Source organism: Mobula hypostoma, chromosome 1 (assembly GCF_963921235.1).
Source record: "Mobula hypostoma chromosome 1, sMobHyp1.1, whole genome shotgun sequence".
In the NCBI taxonomy this organism is placed as follows: domain Eukaryota; kingdom Metazoa; phylum Chordata; class Chondrichthyes; order Myliobatiformes; family Myliobatidae; genus Mobula; species Mobula hypostoma.
In genome coordinates, this window is record NC_086097.1 from 114175084 (window position 1) to 114189155 (window position 14072).

At 42.8% G+C, this 14072-nt stretch overlaps 1 protein-coding gene across 7 annotated transcripts in view; it reads right to left on the bottom strand.

Moving 5' to 3' along the window:
• Positions 1-14072, bottom strand: part of LOC134350093 (uncharacterized protein C18orf63-like) — a 131534-nt gene that overhangs the window by 19139 nt on the left and 98323 nt on the right. For 5 of the 7 annotated variants that reach the window (XM_063055041.1, XM_063055055.1, XM_063055025.1 and 2 more), the window contains one exon: positions 4110-4199. The exons of the other annotated variants lie outside the window; for them this stretch is intronic. In XM_063055041.1, the coding sequence (XP_062911111.1) occupies positions 4110-4199 (90 nt within the window). The remainder of the gene's footprint in view (positions 1-4109; positions 4200-14072) is intronic. 7 annotated transcript variants of the gene reach the window in all.

Consider the following 14072-nt stretch of genomic DNA (forward strand, 5'->3'; position numbering starts at 1 on the left):
CTCCCTGCTCTTAAATTAAATCACTCTGGCAATGAACATTCCATTTGTCTTCTTGATAGTTGCACTTGAAAACCAGCCTTTTGCGATTCATGCACAATCACTCCCAAGTCCCTCTGCACAGCAGCATGCTGCAATTTTGTTACCATTTAAATAATAATCTGCTCTTCCATTTTCCTTCCGAAGTGGATGACTTTGCATTTACCAACATTGTACTCCATCTGCCAGACCCTTGCCCACTCACTTAACCTATCTATATCTCTCTTCAGACTCTGTATTTTCTTCACAATTTGCTTTTCCACTCAATTTAGTATCATCAGCAAACTTCGATACATTACACTCAGTCACTATTGGTACACTACTGCTGTTTTAAGGGCAATTGAAGAGAGAATGGAGATCGATGTCTTTCCACCATGTGCTTCAAAAATTAATCCAAATTAACCTGCGCAGGCAATGATTTTAAAACAGCTTATGTACCAGAAGTGATATTCATACAAAACGAACTGCTCCTCTGGAGGACATAACAACCCCACTTCCCCTCCCCATCTGGCATCCATAGAATGTCAAGCTTAACGACTGAAATATTGAAAGTAAAAGTCAAAGGATCTTTTGATTAAGTCTTTGATAAAGATGGATAGTTTCAAAGGCTAGCCTTGAAATCAGTCTTACTGCTTAACTGTTTTCACATCGAAAATACCAGCTTTGATGTTGTTACTGGTAGATATCAGCAAGAAATGTGGGGCCAGTTAACCATGAAAAGAGAGTGAGCTGATGAGCCGGGTTGAGATCAGTAGGAACATAGTTTCATTTGCTCTTCTAAGTTGATCGTCTGATATGTTGGAACTTATTAAGTACATGAACATAGTATCTCCTTGTTTCATTAAGTATATAATCGAGCACAACCTTGTTGTTGGTAAAGAACTTGAATTCATCTACTTCTGTGTCCAGATCTTCAGTTATCATCTCTGTCATCTCAACTGCTAGAACAGCAGCACCAAGTTCAAGCCTTGGTTTGAGATCTGGTTTGGAGCAAGCTTTGCCTTGCCCAGGATCCAACTTAACTATATCCAGCAGCATCTGTGACCTTCAGATGTGCAACAACACTAACAGCTTTAATTGATGCATCATAGGAAGTGCTGACCTCTTTCTTTTGAGCCGCAGATAGCAGAATTGTTGTGTAGGTTCTTAGAATCTTCAAGCTTTTAAGATCCTTAAGGGAAGAACACCACTGCTGCCATCGTTCATGTTTCTCTTTAGGGAGTGGGACATCTCATCCACAAATGTCCAAGGTCAACTCTCTTAACATGAAACATCCCTGGATACTGACTGGAGCAGAAACTCCAAAAGGGTCAAATAGATTGTTGGTAGTCGATAGCACACCACAATGCATAAAGAATATTTTAGTATCAGTGACCTTTAAAGTAAGGGCTTCAGTAATGAGGCCCCATCCAAGGCCCAGACTGTGCCGCATAGGAGGGAGGTACTATTAAAATCAAGATTCTGTAGACTTTTGGCCAGGTCTTCAGGTGGGAAATATTACATGGTTGGATACAATCTTATACTGCTAAGATCAGACTGCAGCAACATGTTCTGTGCAGCTTTCGGCATACTCACAGCTTCTTCTGCACTAGAAAATTACTTAAGACCATAAGACCATAAGACAAAGGAGCAGAAGTCGGCCATTCGGCCTATCGAGTCTGCTCCACCATTTTATCACGAGCTGATCCATTCTCCCATTTAGTCCCACTCCCCCGCCTTCTCACCATAACCTTTGATGCCCTGGCTACTCAGATACCTATCAATCTCTGCCTTAAATACACCCAGTGACTTGGCCTCCACTGCTGCCTGTGGCAACAAATTCCATAGATTCACCACCCTCTGACTAAAAAAAATTTCTTCGCATTTCTGTTCTGAATGGGCGCCCTTCAATCCTTAAGTCATGCCCTCTCGTACTAGACTCCCCCATCATGGGAAACAACTTTGCCACATTCACTCTGTCCATGCCTTTCAACATTCGAAATGTTTCTATGAGGTCTCCCCTCATTCTTCTAAACTCCAAGGAATACAGTCCAAGAGCAGACAAACGTTCCTCATATGTTAACCCTCTCATTCCCAGAAACATTCTAGTGAATCTTCTCTGTACCCTCTCCAACGTCAGCACATCCTTTTTTAAATAAGGAGAGCAAAACTGCCCACAGTACTCCAAGTGAGGTCTCACCAGCGCCTTATAGAGCCTCAACATCACATCCCTGCTCCTATACATCAACATAGAAATGGCTCTCTATGTACCTCCACGCTTCAGTCTTGAACTCTTTATCTTCCTCGAAAGCTGTCTTAAGGCCATAGCTTGCCACAGATAGTGAGGGAATACATAAACTCTCACGTGATACTGCAGAATCTCGTTACTCAGTTGGTGGTCACGAATCCACAAAAACCAGAGGTTGGTTCGCTGATCTTCTCTCACTAGGAAGCTGTGGAACATTTGCTTGATGTCTGCCATTACTGTGATGGACTAAGTTCTGTTGCGCAAAAGGACCCCAAGCAAACTGTTATTGATGTCTGGACCCTGAAAGTGCATATTTTTCAGTGATACACCTTTGAAATGTTACTTTACTTTACTGTCGCCAAACAATTGATACTGGAACGATACTGAATCATCACAGCGATATTGGATTCTGCACTTCATGTGTACTTAAATCAAAGACATTTCATATTTGTGCAGGTTTCTGGGTGTGGTAAACACCAAAGGTGGGCAAATACTAGTTATCTTTACTGGGATCGGGTGGAGGCGCTAACTCTGCTTGATTGAAGGGTCACTCTATGAACTCTGCATAATGATCTTCCATTTCTGGTTTCCTTCTCAATGTGTGATTGAGGGACATGAGGGCCTGCTCTCCGTTGTTTCGTTGGAGTGTTGTGGAAAGCAGAAAGGAAGGGGAACTACCAAACTGTTTGACTTCTTTGCTAAACTCTGTTCATGATTTGAAGGAAGACCTCATTTTCGATGGAAGGTGCCATCTTAAAATTATCTTCTGAGTGACAGAAGATCAGCTTGGTTGAGCAGAGGCAAGTATATCAGAGCACTTGGCTTGCATATTGACAATCTTCTCTTTCATCCAGATTCTATCTTTGCAGGGTTTGAAATGCCCTGTTCTCTGGGACTTTACTCTTAAATGTGCTGACAGCGGGCTGATGGCACCATTGAGGCAGACCACCCACTATAACCCAACCCAGGTCATGTCACTGGGCATAAGGTGCACTGTGTCAACCATTGTGCTGTTCACATACCTCATGTGCATGGATGGTGTCTCTGCTAAGTAACAGTAGAATCTCACCAAGAGTCAAGTGGGGGAGTCTTGTCAGTTATAGACTTAAGATAGGAATGACCCCATGCAGCTTCAGGAATTGGGATTTCATCCCTGTTGTTGAGAATATGGTCGCTTTCAATGAGGGATGGCAAGGGTAAGCAGACCTCCCCTCCTGTTGACTTCATGACAAATCCACTGACTTTTCTTCCAGCATTTTCAGATATTCCAGAACATCTTTAGATTGTATGGGGAAACAAAATTTTGTTTACCGAATGTCAAAGAACGTTGATGATGGGAACGTTGTGATGGGAACACTTTGCACCTAGTGATGCCATTAGTTTCAATAATCTGGATGATAATGTAGTAAACTGGATCAGCAAGTTTGTGGTTGACACCAGGCTTGGGGGTGTAATGGACAGTCAAAGATTGTCAGAGGTGACAGAGAGGCCAAGGAAGCAGATTTGTTCCTTGCTGCTTGCACTCATAAAAATGACAACACGAGGCAACAGTAAAAGCAATGCTGCTTTAAATCAAATGTAGCAGGCAGCTTTAAGGAATAAGTTAGCATCCTGGCTCACAGCATGATCACTGCACTGTTAAAATATGCTTTAACCTTTTTGATTGACCTGATTCTCGATCCCTTATACACAAGAGATATCAATTGTGATTAGAAAATTCTGAGATATTTAATTACTGCATTTGTCTTACTGATTATACGCAAAAGTCTCTTCCGATCTACATATACTTTCATATTTGATTAAAGTTTCAATGGAAATTTTAAGTTTCAAAGTATTTCTCAGAAACCTGATCATTTTTTGCATGCTTTTCCACATCAACATCCTGGATAACTGGCTTGGTCTTGGGTTTCTTAGGTTTTGAATCGGATGCTTTCTCCTGTTTTTGAGAAGCCACAAAGAAGAAAGAGTTTTTTAATGCAGGGGTGGGGGTGAACACATGATGGTTGCTCTGTTTAAAGTTAATCAATACCAGAGCTAACAGAAGTGCTGCTTTAATGAGGTTTCAGACTTTATTTCAAGTTAGGACCAACACAAACTATCAGATCGCTAGAATGTAGGTCTGCTAGCCAAAAAAAAAGTTTATTTTCCTATGTTAGACACAAATTAGATTTGTAGAGCAAGCCAAGCAGAGTTAGGGCTGGGAGCATAAGAGAATCTGGTGGAAACAGAGGAGTCTGGCAACCGACAGTAATCAGTGCTGCCAGTTTCAGCAGCGTCGTCAGCTCTCTTAGAGTGTGACGGCAGTGTCAGCAATAACAGGAGATGCACGCAGATGATTGAGATGCTTATAGTGATGACCTACTATACATTATCCTTTTGTAAATCTAACAATAGGATCAAGTGACACTACGGCAAGTATGAGCTCATAATCATTATCAACACAACATCACGAGTTGAATGGCTTGTTCAGTGCTGTACTATTTTGTGTTTTATTGTCAGTTGAGATGCTTTTGGAAAAGTAATTTCAATTTTGCAATGACATGCAGGATTGTAAACATCAATCCATGCTTCATGTCCACCTACTTGAGAAATGTCTGCCATTCAAAAGATATCGTTGGGATAAGAATTTCATAAGATTAGAGATAGACATATCTGCTTACCTAGCAGATTGTTACTTAAGTATAATGTACTTTCTTTAATACAGGCTTTGTGTAAACATTATGACTCATATGAGGTATCAAAATTTAATCTTAGATTTCTAATTTTACAGACTGATTTTCCAAATGGACTACAATGTTGAGGTTCAATTGCAATTTTAAATTAAACCAATGAGTACATTTCTTCATCATTGACATCTACTGCCTAAGTATCCCAAGAAGAGATCTGAAGTGTTCTTCTGACCTAATTGAACAGCCCTGCTATTTCATTTTATTCTGTTCATTAGTATCCACATTAACTGCATTTGGCAATTAGATGAGCACCTGCAATTTTGCAAATGGGATGAACTGTTTGCCATGAAGGTATTTAGCCCATGAGATGGCATGAAAACAAAAGTTTTTCACTTATCTCAGAACATGTGACAATGATAAACCAATTACCAAATGTTAATTCAAGCTACGACAAGTGTTTATTTGTCTTGAAAAGTGAAGGCAATACATAGACAATGAGGAATTACATTCATATCTTGGCAAGCCTTGATGTTGATGAAAATCCTGACTAATTATCTGGTTCTAAATAAGCCCTATTTTCAATATCTGCCTGACACCGACAACTAAAATGAGAGTTTCAGCCTGCTACAGCGCAGTGTTTGTGGTCATTTTAAACTTAACTTACTTTCAGTAAACAATAATAGTTTCATTAACACACACAAAATGCTGGAGGAACTCAGCAGGCCAAGCAGCGTCTATGGAAAAGAGTAAACAGTTGACATTTCAGGCTGAGACCCTTCATCAGTTTCATTAAGACTGCTCTATAAAGATAAAAAGTAATTAAATTGTATCATATTAACTGAAGACTATGATATTGCAGTGATTTAAATGACTGAACAAGTGTGATTGAGTTTAGAATGGATATGCAAAAGTAGGTGGATATTATGGGGCTCAAGTAAAACATCAAAGAAATGAAAACAATTTCTTTTGGATTTAACAGGAAAGGTTATCTGATATTATGCAAGTGGGTGTCTATTTATATATCCATTTGTGTAATGCAAGAAAATAAAATTAAGGAGAAATATGATACAGAGTGACTTAAAAACTGATATGGATGAACATACTCTATGCTGTTGGGCAATAAGGGAATCTTCACAGAATTTAGAACAGCATGGTAATGTAGTGGTTAGCGCACTGCTTCACTGCGTCAGCGATCACTAATCAGGGTTCAATTCCCGCCACTGCCTGTAAGGAGTTTGTACGTTCTCCCCATGACTACATGAGTTTCCTCTGGGTGTTCCTGTTTCCTCCCGCATTCCAAAGACATAAGGTTGGGGTAGTGGGCTGTGCGTATGCTCTGTTGGCACTGGAAATCTGGTGACACTTGTGGGCTGCCCATTACAATCCTCACCGATTTGATTTGATTCAAATTACTCATTTCACACCATGTTTCGATGGACATGTGACAAATAAAGCCACACTCACAACATGCTGGAGGAACTCAGCAGGTCAGGCAGCATCCATGGAAACGATGAGTCGACGTTTCGGGCCGGAACCCTTCGTCAGGACTGTAGAGGGAAGGGGCAGAGGCCATATAAAGAAGGAGGGGGGAGGGTGGGAAGGAGAAGGCTGGTAGGTACCAGGTGAAAAACCAGTAAGGGGAAAGATAAAGGGGTAGGGGAGGGGAAGCAGGGAGATGATAGGCAGGAAAGGTGAAGAAGGAATAGGGGAAAACACAATGGGTAGTAGAAGGAGGCAGAACCATGAGGGAGGTGATGGGCAGCTGGGGGAGGGGGCAGAGTGAAACTGGGATGAGGGAAGGGAAGGGAGGGGGAGGGAATTACCGGAAGTTGGAGAATTCGACATAGGGATACAGGAAGGGAGGGGGACATAGGGATAGTGGAAGGGAGGGGACATAGGGATAGAGGAAGGGAGGGGACATAGGGATAGAGGAAGGGAGGGGACACAGGGATAGAGGCAGCTGCCCATCACCTCCCTCATGGTTCTGCCTCCTTCTACTACCCATTGTATACCCCTTTGGATACTGTTGAGGAGGATGACCTACCTGGGCAAGGCAGCAGCAGCCAGACCAATAGCACTGTTTTTGGCTCTGAGCCTCAGAAGGGAAGGGTGAAGTCAGGTGGAGCAATAGTCATAGGGGACTCGATAGTTAGGGGGACAGATAGGAGATTCTGCGGCAGCAAAAGAGATGCCAAGATTGTGTGTTGCCTCTCGGGTGCTAGGGTCAGGGATGTCTCTGAGCGATTGTAGAATATATTCTTGAGGGGAAAGGTGAGCAGCTGGAGGTCATGGTACATGTTGATACTAATGCCATAAGGAGGAGAGGTCCGCATAGTAAGTTTAGGGAGTGAGGAAGGAGGCTGAAGAGCAGGACCTCCAGGGAGGTAATCTCCAGATTACTGCCGGTGCCACGAGCTAGGGAAGGTCAGAACAGTAAGATAGCACAGATGAATAAGTGGCTGAGGAGATGGTGCAGGGGGCAGGGTTTCAAGTTGTTGGATCATTAGAACCTTCTCTGGGGAAGGGGTGATCTGTACAAGTGGGACAGGTTGCACCTGAACTGGAGGGGAACCAATATCTTAGGATGGAGTTTTGCTAATGCTGTTGGGGACTGTTTAAACTATATCTGCAGGGGGGTGGGAACCAAAGTGAAGAGGCAGAGGATGGGGCAGTTGGCACACAAGTACAGACAGCTTGTAGGGAGGTTGTGAGGAAGGGTAGGCAAATGATAGAGCAAAGTTGCACTCAGCCTGATGGTTTGAGATGTGTCTATTTTAATGTAATGAGTATCATAAACAAGGCGGATGAACATAGAGCGTGAATCAATACCTGAAACTATGATGTTGTGGCCATCACAGAGACTAGGATGTCTCAGGAGCAGGAAAGGCTGCTGAATGTGTCGGGCTTTAGATGTTTCAAAAAGGATAGGGAGGGAGGCAAAAGAGGTGGGGGATTAGCATTGCTAATCAAGGATACTATCAGGGCTGCAGAAAAGGAGGAAGTCAAGAAGGGATTGTGGGTCATTGTGGGTGGCAGTCAGAAACAAAAAGGGGCAATAACTCTACTAGGTGTTCTTATAGAACCCCCTCCCCCCCAGAATAGTAATAGAGACATTGAGGAGCAGATAGGGAGGCAGACTCTGGAACGGTGCCATAATAATAGGGTTGTTGTGGTGGGTGATTTTAACCTTCCTAATATTGACTGGCATTTCCTTAGAGCAAGGGGTGTAGATGGTGTGGAGTTTGTTAGGTGCGTTCAGGAAGATTTCCTGACATAATATGTAGATAAACCAACTAGAGGAGAGGCTGTACTTGATCTGGTATTGGGAAATGAACCTGGTCAGGTGTCAGATCTCTCGGTGCGAGAACATTTTGGAGGTAGTGATATCAACTCTATCGCCTTTACCATAGCGTTAGAGAGGTACAGGAGCAGACAATTTGGGAAAACATTTAATTGGGGTAGGGGGTAATATGATACTATTAGGCGGGAACATGGGAACAGAAATTGGTAGCAGATGTTCTCTGGGAAATGCACGGCAGAAATGTGGCAAATGTTCAGGGTATACCTGCATAGCATTCTGCATAGGTATGTTCCATTGAGGCAGGGAAAGAAAGGATGGTAGGGTAAAAGAATAATGGTGTACAAAGGATATAGAAAATCTAGTTAAGAAGAAAAGAAAAGCTTACAAAAGGTTCAAGAAACTAGGTACTGTTAGAGCTCGAGAAAATTACAAGGGTGCCAAGAAGGAGCTCAAGAATGAAATTTGGGGAGCTGGAAGGAGCCATGAGAAGGCCTTGGTGAGCAGGATTATGGAAAACCCCAAGCAATACTTTGCTTCAATATTTACTAGTGAGAAGAAACTTGGCAATTGTGGGGTAGACCTACAACGGACTGAAACGCTCGAGTGTATAGACATTAAGAAAGAGGATGTGCTAGGAACTTTTGACAGGTATTAAGTTAGATAAGTTGCTGGGACTGGACGAGATATACCCCTGCAACACACACAAAATGCTGGATGAACTCAGCAGGCCAGGCAACATCTATGGAAAAAAGTACAGCTGACGTTTCAGGCCGTAACATCAACTGTACTTTTTTTTGCCTGTCCTGATGAGTTTCTCCAGCATTTTGTGTGTGTTGCATGGATTTCCAACATCTTCAGCTTTTCTCTTGTTTGAGATATACCCCAGGCTACTGTGGGAAATGAGGGAGGAGATTGCCGAGCTTCTGGCGATGATCTTTGCATTATCAATAAGGATGGGAGAAATACCAGAGGATTGGAAGGTTGAAAACATTGTTCCCCTGTTCATGAAAGGGAGTAGAGATAATCCAAGAAATTATAGACCAGTGAGCCTTACTTCAGTGGTGGGCAAGTTGTTGGAGGAGATCCTGAGAGGCAGGATTTATGAGCATTTGGAGAGACATAATCTGATTAGGGACAGTCAGCATGGCTTTTTCAAGGGCAGGTCATGCCTTACAAACCTGATTGAATTCTTTAAAGATGTAACAAAACACACTGATGAAGGTAGAGCAGTGGATATAGTGTACATGGATTTCAGTAAGCCATTTGATAAGGTTCCCCATGTAAGGTTCATTCAGAAAGTATTGAGCTTGGGATCCAAGGAGAACATGCTCTGTGGATCCAGAACTGGCTTGCCCACAGAAGGCTAAGGGTGGTCCTAGATGGTTTGTATTCTGCATGAAGGACGGTGACCAGTGGTATTCCACAGAGATCTGTTCTGGTACACCTCCTGTTTGTGATTTTCATAAATGACCTAGATGAGGAAGTAAAAGGGTGGATAGGTAAGTTTCCTGATGACTCAAAAGTTGGGGGTGTTGTGGATAGTTTGGAGGGCTGTCAGAGGTTAGGATGCAGAACTGGGCTGAGAAGTGGCAGATGGAGTTCAAACCGGATAAGTGTGAAGTGGTTCACTTTGGTAGGTCAAATTTGAAGACAGAATATAATATTAATGGTAAGACTCTTGGCAGTGTGGAGAATCAGTGAGATCTTGGGATCCATGTCCATAGGACGCTCAAAGCTGCTGTGCAGGTTGACAGTGTTAAGAAGGTGTATGGTGTGTTGGCCTTCATCAACTGTGGTCCTGAGTTCAAGAGCAGTGAGGTAAAGTTACAGCTATATAACAGCTTAGTCAGAATCCACTTGGAGTACTGTGTTCAGTTCTGGTCACCTCACTAAGGAAGGAAGTGGACACTTTAGAGAAAGTGCAGAGGAGATTTACAAGGGGCATGCCTTATGAGAATAGGTTGAGTGAACATGGCCTTTTCTCCTTGGAGGATGAAGGGTGACCTGATAGAGGTGTATAAGATGAAGAAAGGCATTGATTGTGTGGATAGCTAGAGGATTTTTTCCCAGGGCTGAAATGGCTAACATGAGGGAGTATAGTTTTAAGGTGCTTGGAAGTAGGTACAAGGGGATGTCAGAGGTAAGTTTTTCACACAGAGAGTGGTGGGTACGTGGAATGCACTGCCAGCGATGGTGGTGGAGGCAGAAACAATAGGGTCTTTTAAGAGACTCATAGGTAGGTACTGTACATGGAGCTTAGAAAAAGAGGGCTATGCAGAAGGGAAATTCTGGTAGTTTCTAGAGTAGGATACATGGTCGATACAACTGTGGGCCGAAGGGCCTGTAATGTACTGTAGATTTCTATGTTTCTATCTCTTAAAATAATAGTGTTCTTGAGACATTTCATCAGAGCTGAGAAGGAAAGGGGAAGATGCCAGAGTAAAAAGGTGGGGAGAAAGGAAGGAGGCTAGCTGGAAGGTGATAGGTGAAGCCAGATCAGTGGGAAAGGTAAAAAGAGCTGGAGATAAAGGAATCTGATAGGAGAGTGGACAATAGGAGAAAGGGAAGGAGCAGGGGACTCAGAGGGAGGTGGTAGGCAGGTGAGAAGAGGGAAGAGGCCGGAGTGGGGAATCAAAGATGAGGGGAGAGAGAGAGTTTTTTTTTAAACCAGAAGTAGAAATCAATTTTTATGCCATCAGGTTGGAGAAGGAATGTAAGGTGTTGCTCCTCCACACTGAGGGTGGCCTTATTTTGGCACAACAGGAGGTCATGTACTGAGATGTCAGAATGGGAATAGGAGTCAAAATTAAAATGTTGGGACACTGGGAAGTTCTGCTTTTGGTGGATGGAGTGGCAGTGCTCAACAAAGCAGTCCTCCAAATTACATTGGAACTCACCAATGCAGAGGAGGCCACATCGGGAGCATCAGATACAATAGACGAGCCCAGTAGATTAGCAGGTGAAGTGCTGCCTCACCTGGGAGGACAGTTTGGGGCTTGGAAGGGAGGAGGTGAATGGGCAGGTGTAGCACTTTGGCTGCTTGCAAAGATTAGTGATGGTAAGGTGATTAGTGGCGACGGAAGAATGGATAAGGGAGTCTAGGAGGGAGCAATTCCTATGGAAAACAGAAAGTGGGGGGGGGGGAGGTAAGCATATGTTTGGTGGTAGGATCCCTGTAGAGACAGTGGAAGTTGCTAAGAATGATGTGTTGGAAGCAGCAGGTTGTAAGGTTGTAGGTAAGGACAATAGGAATTCTATCACTGTTAAGGCAGCATTTTTACAAGAGACAGGGTGAGAAGAGGTACAGTCAAGATAGCCTTGCGAAATGATAGGTTTATAAAAGATACTGGTCAACAGTTTGTCTGCAAGAAAGGGAAGGGAGGTGTCAGAAATGGACCAAGTGAATTTAAGGGCAGGGTGGAAGATGGAGGCAAAGTTGATGAAATTGATGAGTTCAGCATGAAGCAGCACAATGCAGTTGTTAATATAGCAGAGGAAAAGTTGGGGAGCATTACTGGAGAAGGCTTGGAACATGGACTATTCTATGTAGCCAACAAAAAGGCAGGCATAGCTGGGGTCCATGTGGGTGCTCATGACCATCTCTCGAGTCTGGAGAAAGTGAGAGGAGCTGAAGGAAACATTGTGGAGGGTGAGGGCTAGTTCTGCCAGACAGAGGACAATGGTGGTGGAAAGGAACTGACTGATTCTTCTATTGAGAAAAAAATTGAGTTCTTTAAGGCTTTCTTGCTGATGGATAGAAGTGTATAGGGACTGCACATCCATGGTGAAAATGAGTCATTCAGGACCAGGGAATTGAAAGTTAGTGAGGAGATTGACAGCATGAGTAGTGTCACGGATATACTGTAGGTAGGAAGGGACTGAATCAAGGGAGATAGAATGGAATTGAAGTATGAAGACACTAGTTCAATGGAGCAGGCACAGACAGAGACAATAGGCCTACCCGGATAGTTGGGTTTATGGATCTTGGATAGGATGCAGAAATAAGGGAACTATGAGTTTGGTGGTGATGTTAATTTAGTGTTAGTGGTGCCAGTTTAGTTCACTGGCTTTCAGTAGTCATGTGACCATCTTTAAAAGTAGGGACATTACCTTTCAAATATAAAGTCGTTGGAGACTTTAAGTATAGTGTACAATTTTGGTTACTGTCATGGCAATAGCTGGAGAGGGTGCAGAAGAGATTTACAAGGATGCTGCCCGGACTAGAGGACATGAGTTATAGGGCAAGGTTTTCCATGCTGGATCTTTGTTCCCTAAAATGCAGGAGAATGATGGGCTGCCTCACAGAAGTTTATAAAATCATGAAAGGATATGGATAAGGTCAACTTTCATAGTCTTTTCATAGGGTTGGGGAGTCCAAAACTAGAATTAGAGGGTTATAGATTGAATGTGGACGATTTAGGACTAGCAGAGACAATGCTGTGGCTGGCACAGGCCAGTTGGGCAAAAGGGCCTGCTTCACGCTGTATTATTCTTTGACTTTACTAGCTTTTAACTCTCCCTGTATGACTTTTAAAAGCTTCCCATTTGTCAGACATCCCTTTAACTGCTACCAGCCTCTTCCAATTTAACTTTTGAAAGTTCTTGTGCAATGCCATCAAAATTAGCCCTGCCACAATGTAGGTCTTTAACTTATGGATCAGTCTGGCCTTTCCCTAACTATTTTAAAACTAATAGAATTATGGTCACTGGTCCCAAATGGCTATCCCCACTGACATCTCTGCCACTTACCAAACCTGATTTCTGAAAAGCAACTCAAATGTTGCCTCCTCTGTAGTCAGACCATCTACCTGAGAAAACTTTAATGAACACACTTAAAAAAAAATCTGCCCCATCTAATTCTTCAGCATTATGGCACTTGCAGTCAATAAAAGGGAAGATAAAGTCACCTACTATTACATACCTATTATTCCTACAGTATTCATAATCCCTTTAAATATTTGTTCTTTTAATTCATGAAGACTTACTGAAAGGCCCACAGTACAAACCTATCCAAGTGATCATCCTGTTCTTATTTCTGACTTCCACCCCTATAGCCTGACTGTATGTTTCTCCATGAATATCCCCTCAAAGTACGAATGTAATGTTCATCTCCTAATTGAAAATGTAATTCCCCATTCTCCTCTCTTTACACGGATTACACCTGCAGCATTTGTACCCCAGAATACTGAGCTGACAGTTCTCTTCATCTCTTAATCATGTTTCTGAACAGCCCTGTAAGGTTACTTGCAACAAAATAAATGCAGTTTAGCCAATCCTCACTCCTTGTCTTGCCTGTCTGTCCTGTCTCCTATATTTGCTCACTTTAATTTCACTATTTGCCTCAACCTTCTCATTTACTACAATACTACTTTGGATCCCATGACTTGCCAAGGCCTGAATAGTTCTAGCAAATTTCCTTGCCAGGGTATTGGACCACCGTTCATCAATCATGCATTCATCTGTCTTTTATCCTTCTATCTTTTATCCTCACTGGTGTGTGACATCGGGAACAATGCAGAGATTACACCAGCTGAGGTCCTGCTTTTTAATTTTCTGCCTATCTCCCTATATTGAGCCTGCAAGAACCTTGTTGCTTTTTCTTCCATCAGTACCATTCTATATATTGACCTTTAGCTGCTCACCCTCCCCCTTGAGAATGCCACAGATTTCCATGACACTGGAACCCTGCAGGCAACATTCACAGCCCAGCAATTTCTGCCTGTCCCCCTAATGGTCAAGTCCCTATTATTACTGCTCTTCTTGAATCCACCCTCTCCAGTTGTGCATCAGTGCCAGTCATTGTGTCACAGATGTAGTTCTTGCTGCACTTCTGTTACTC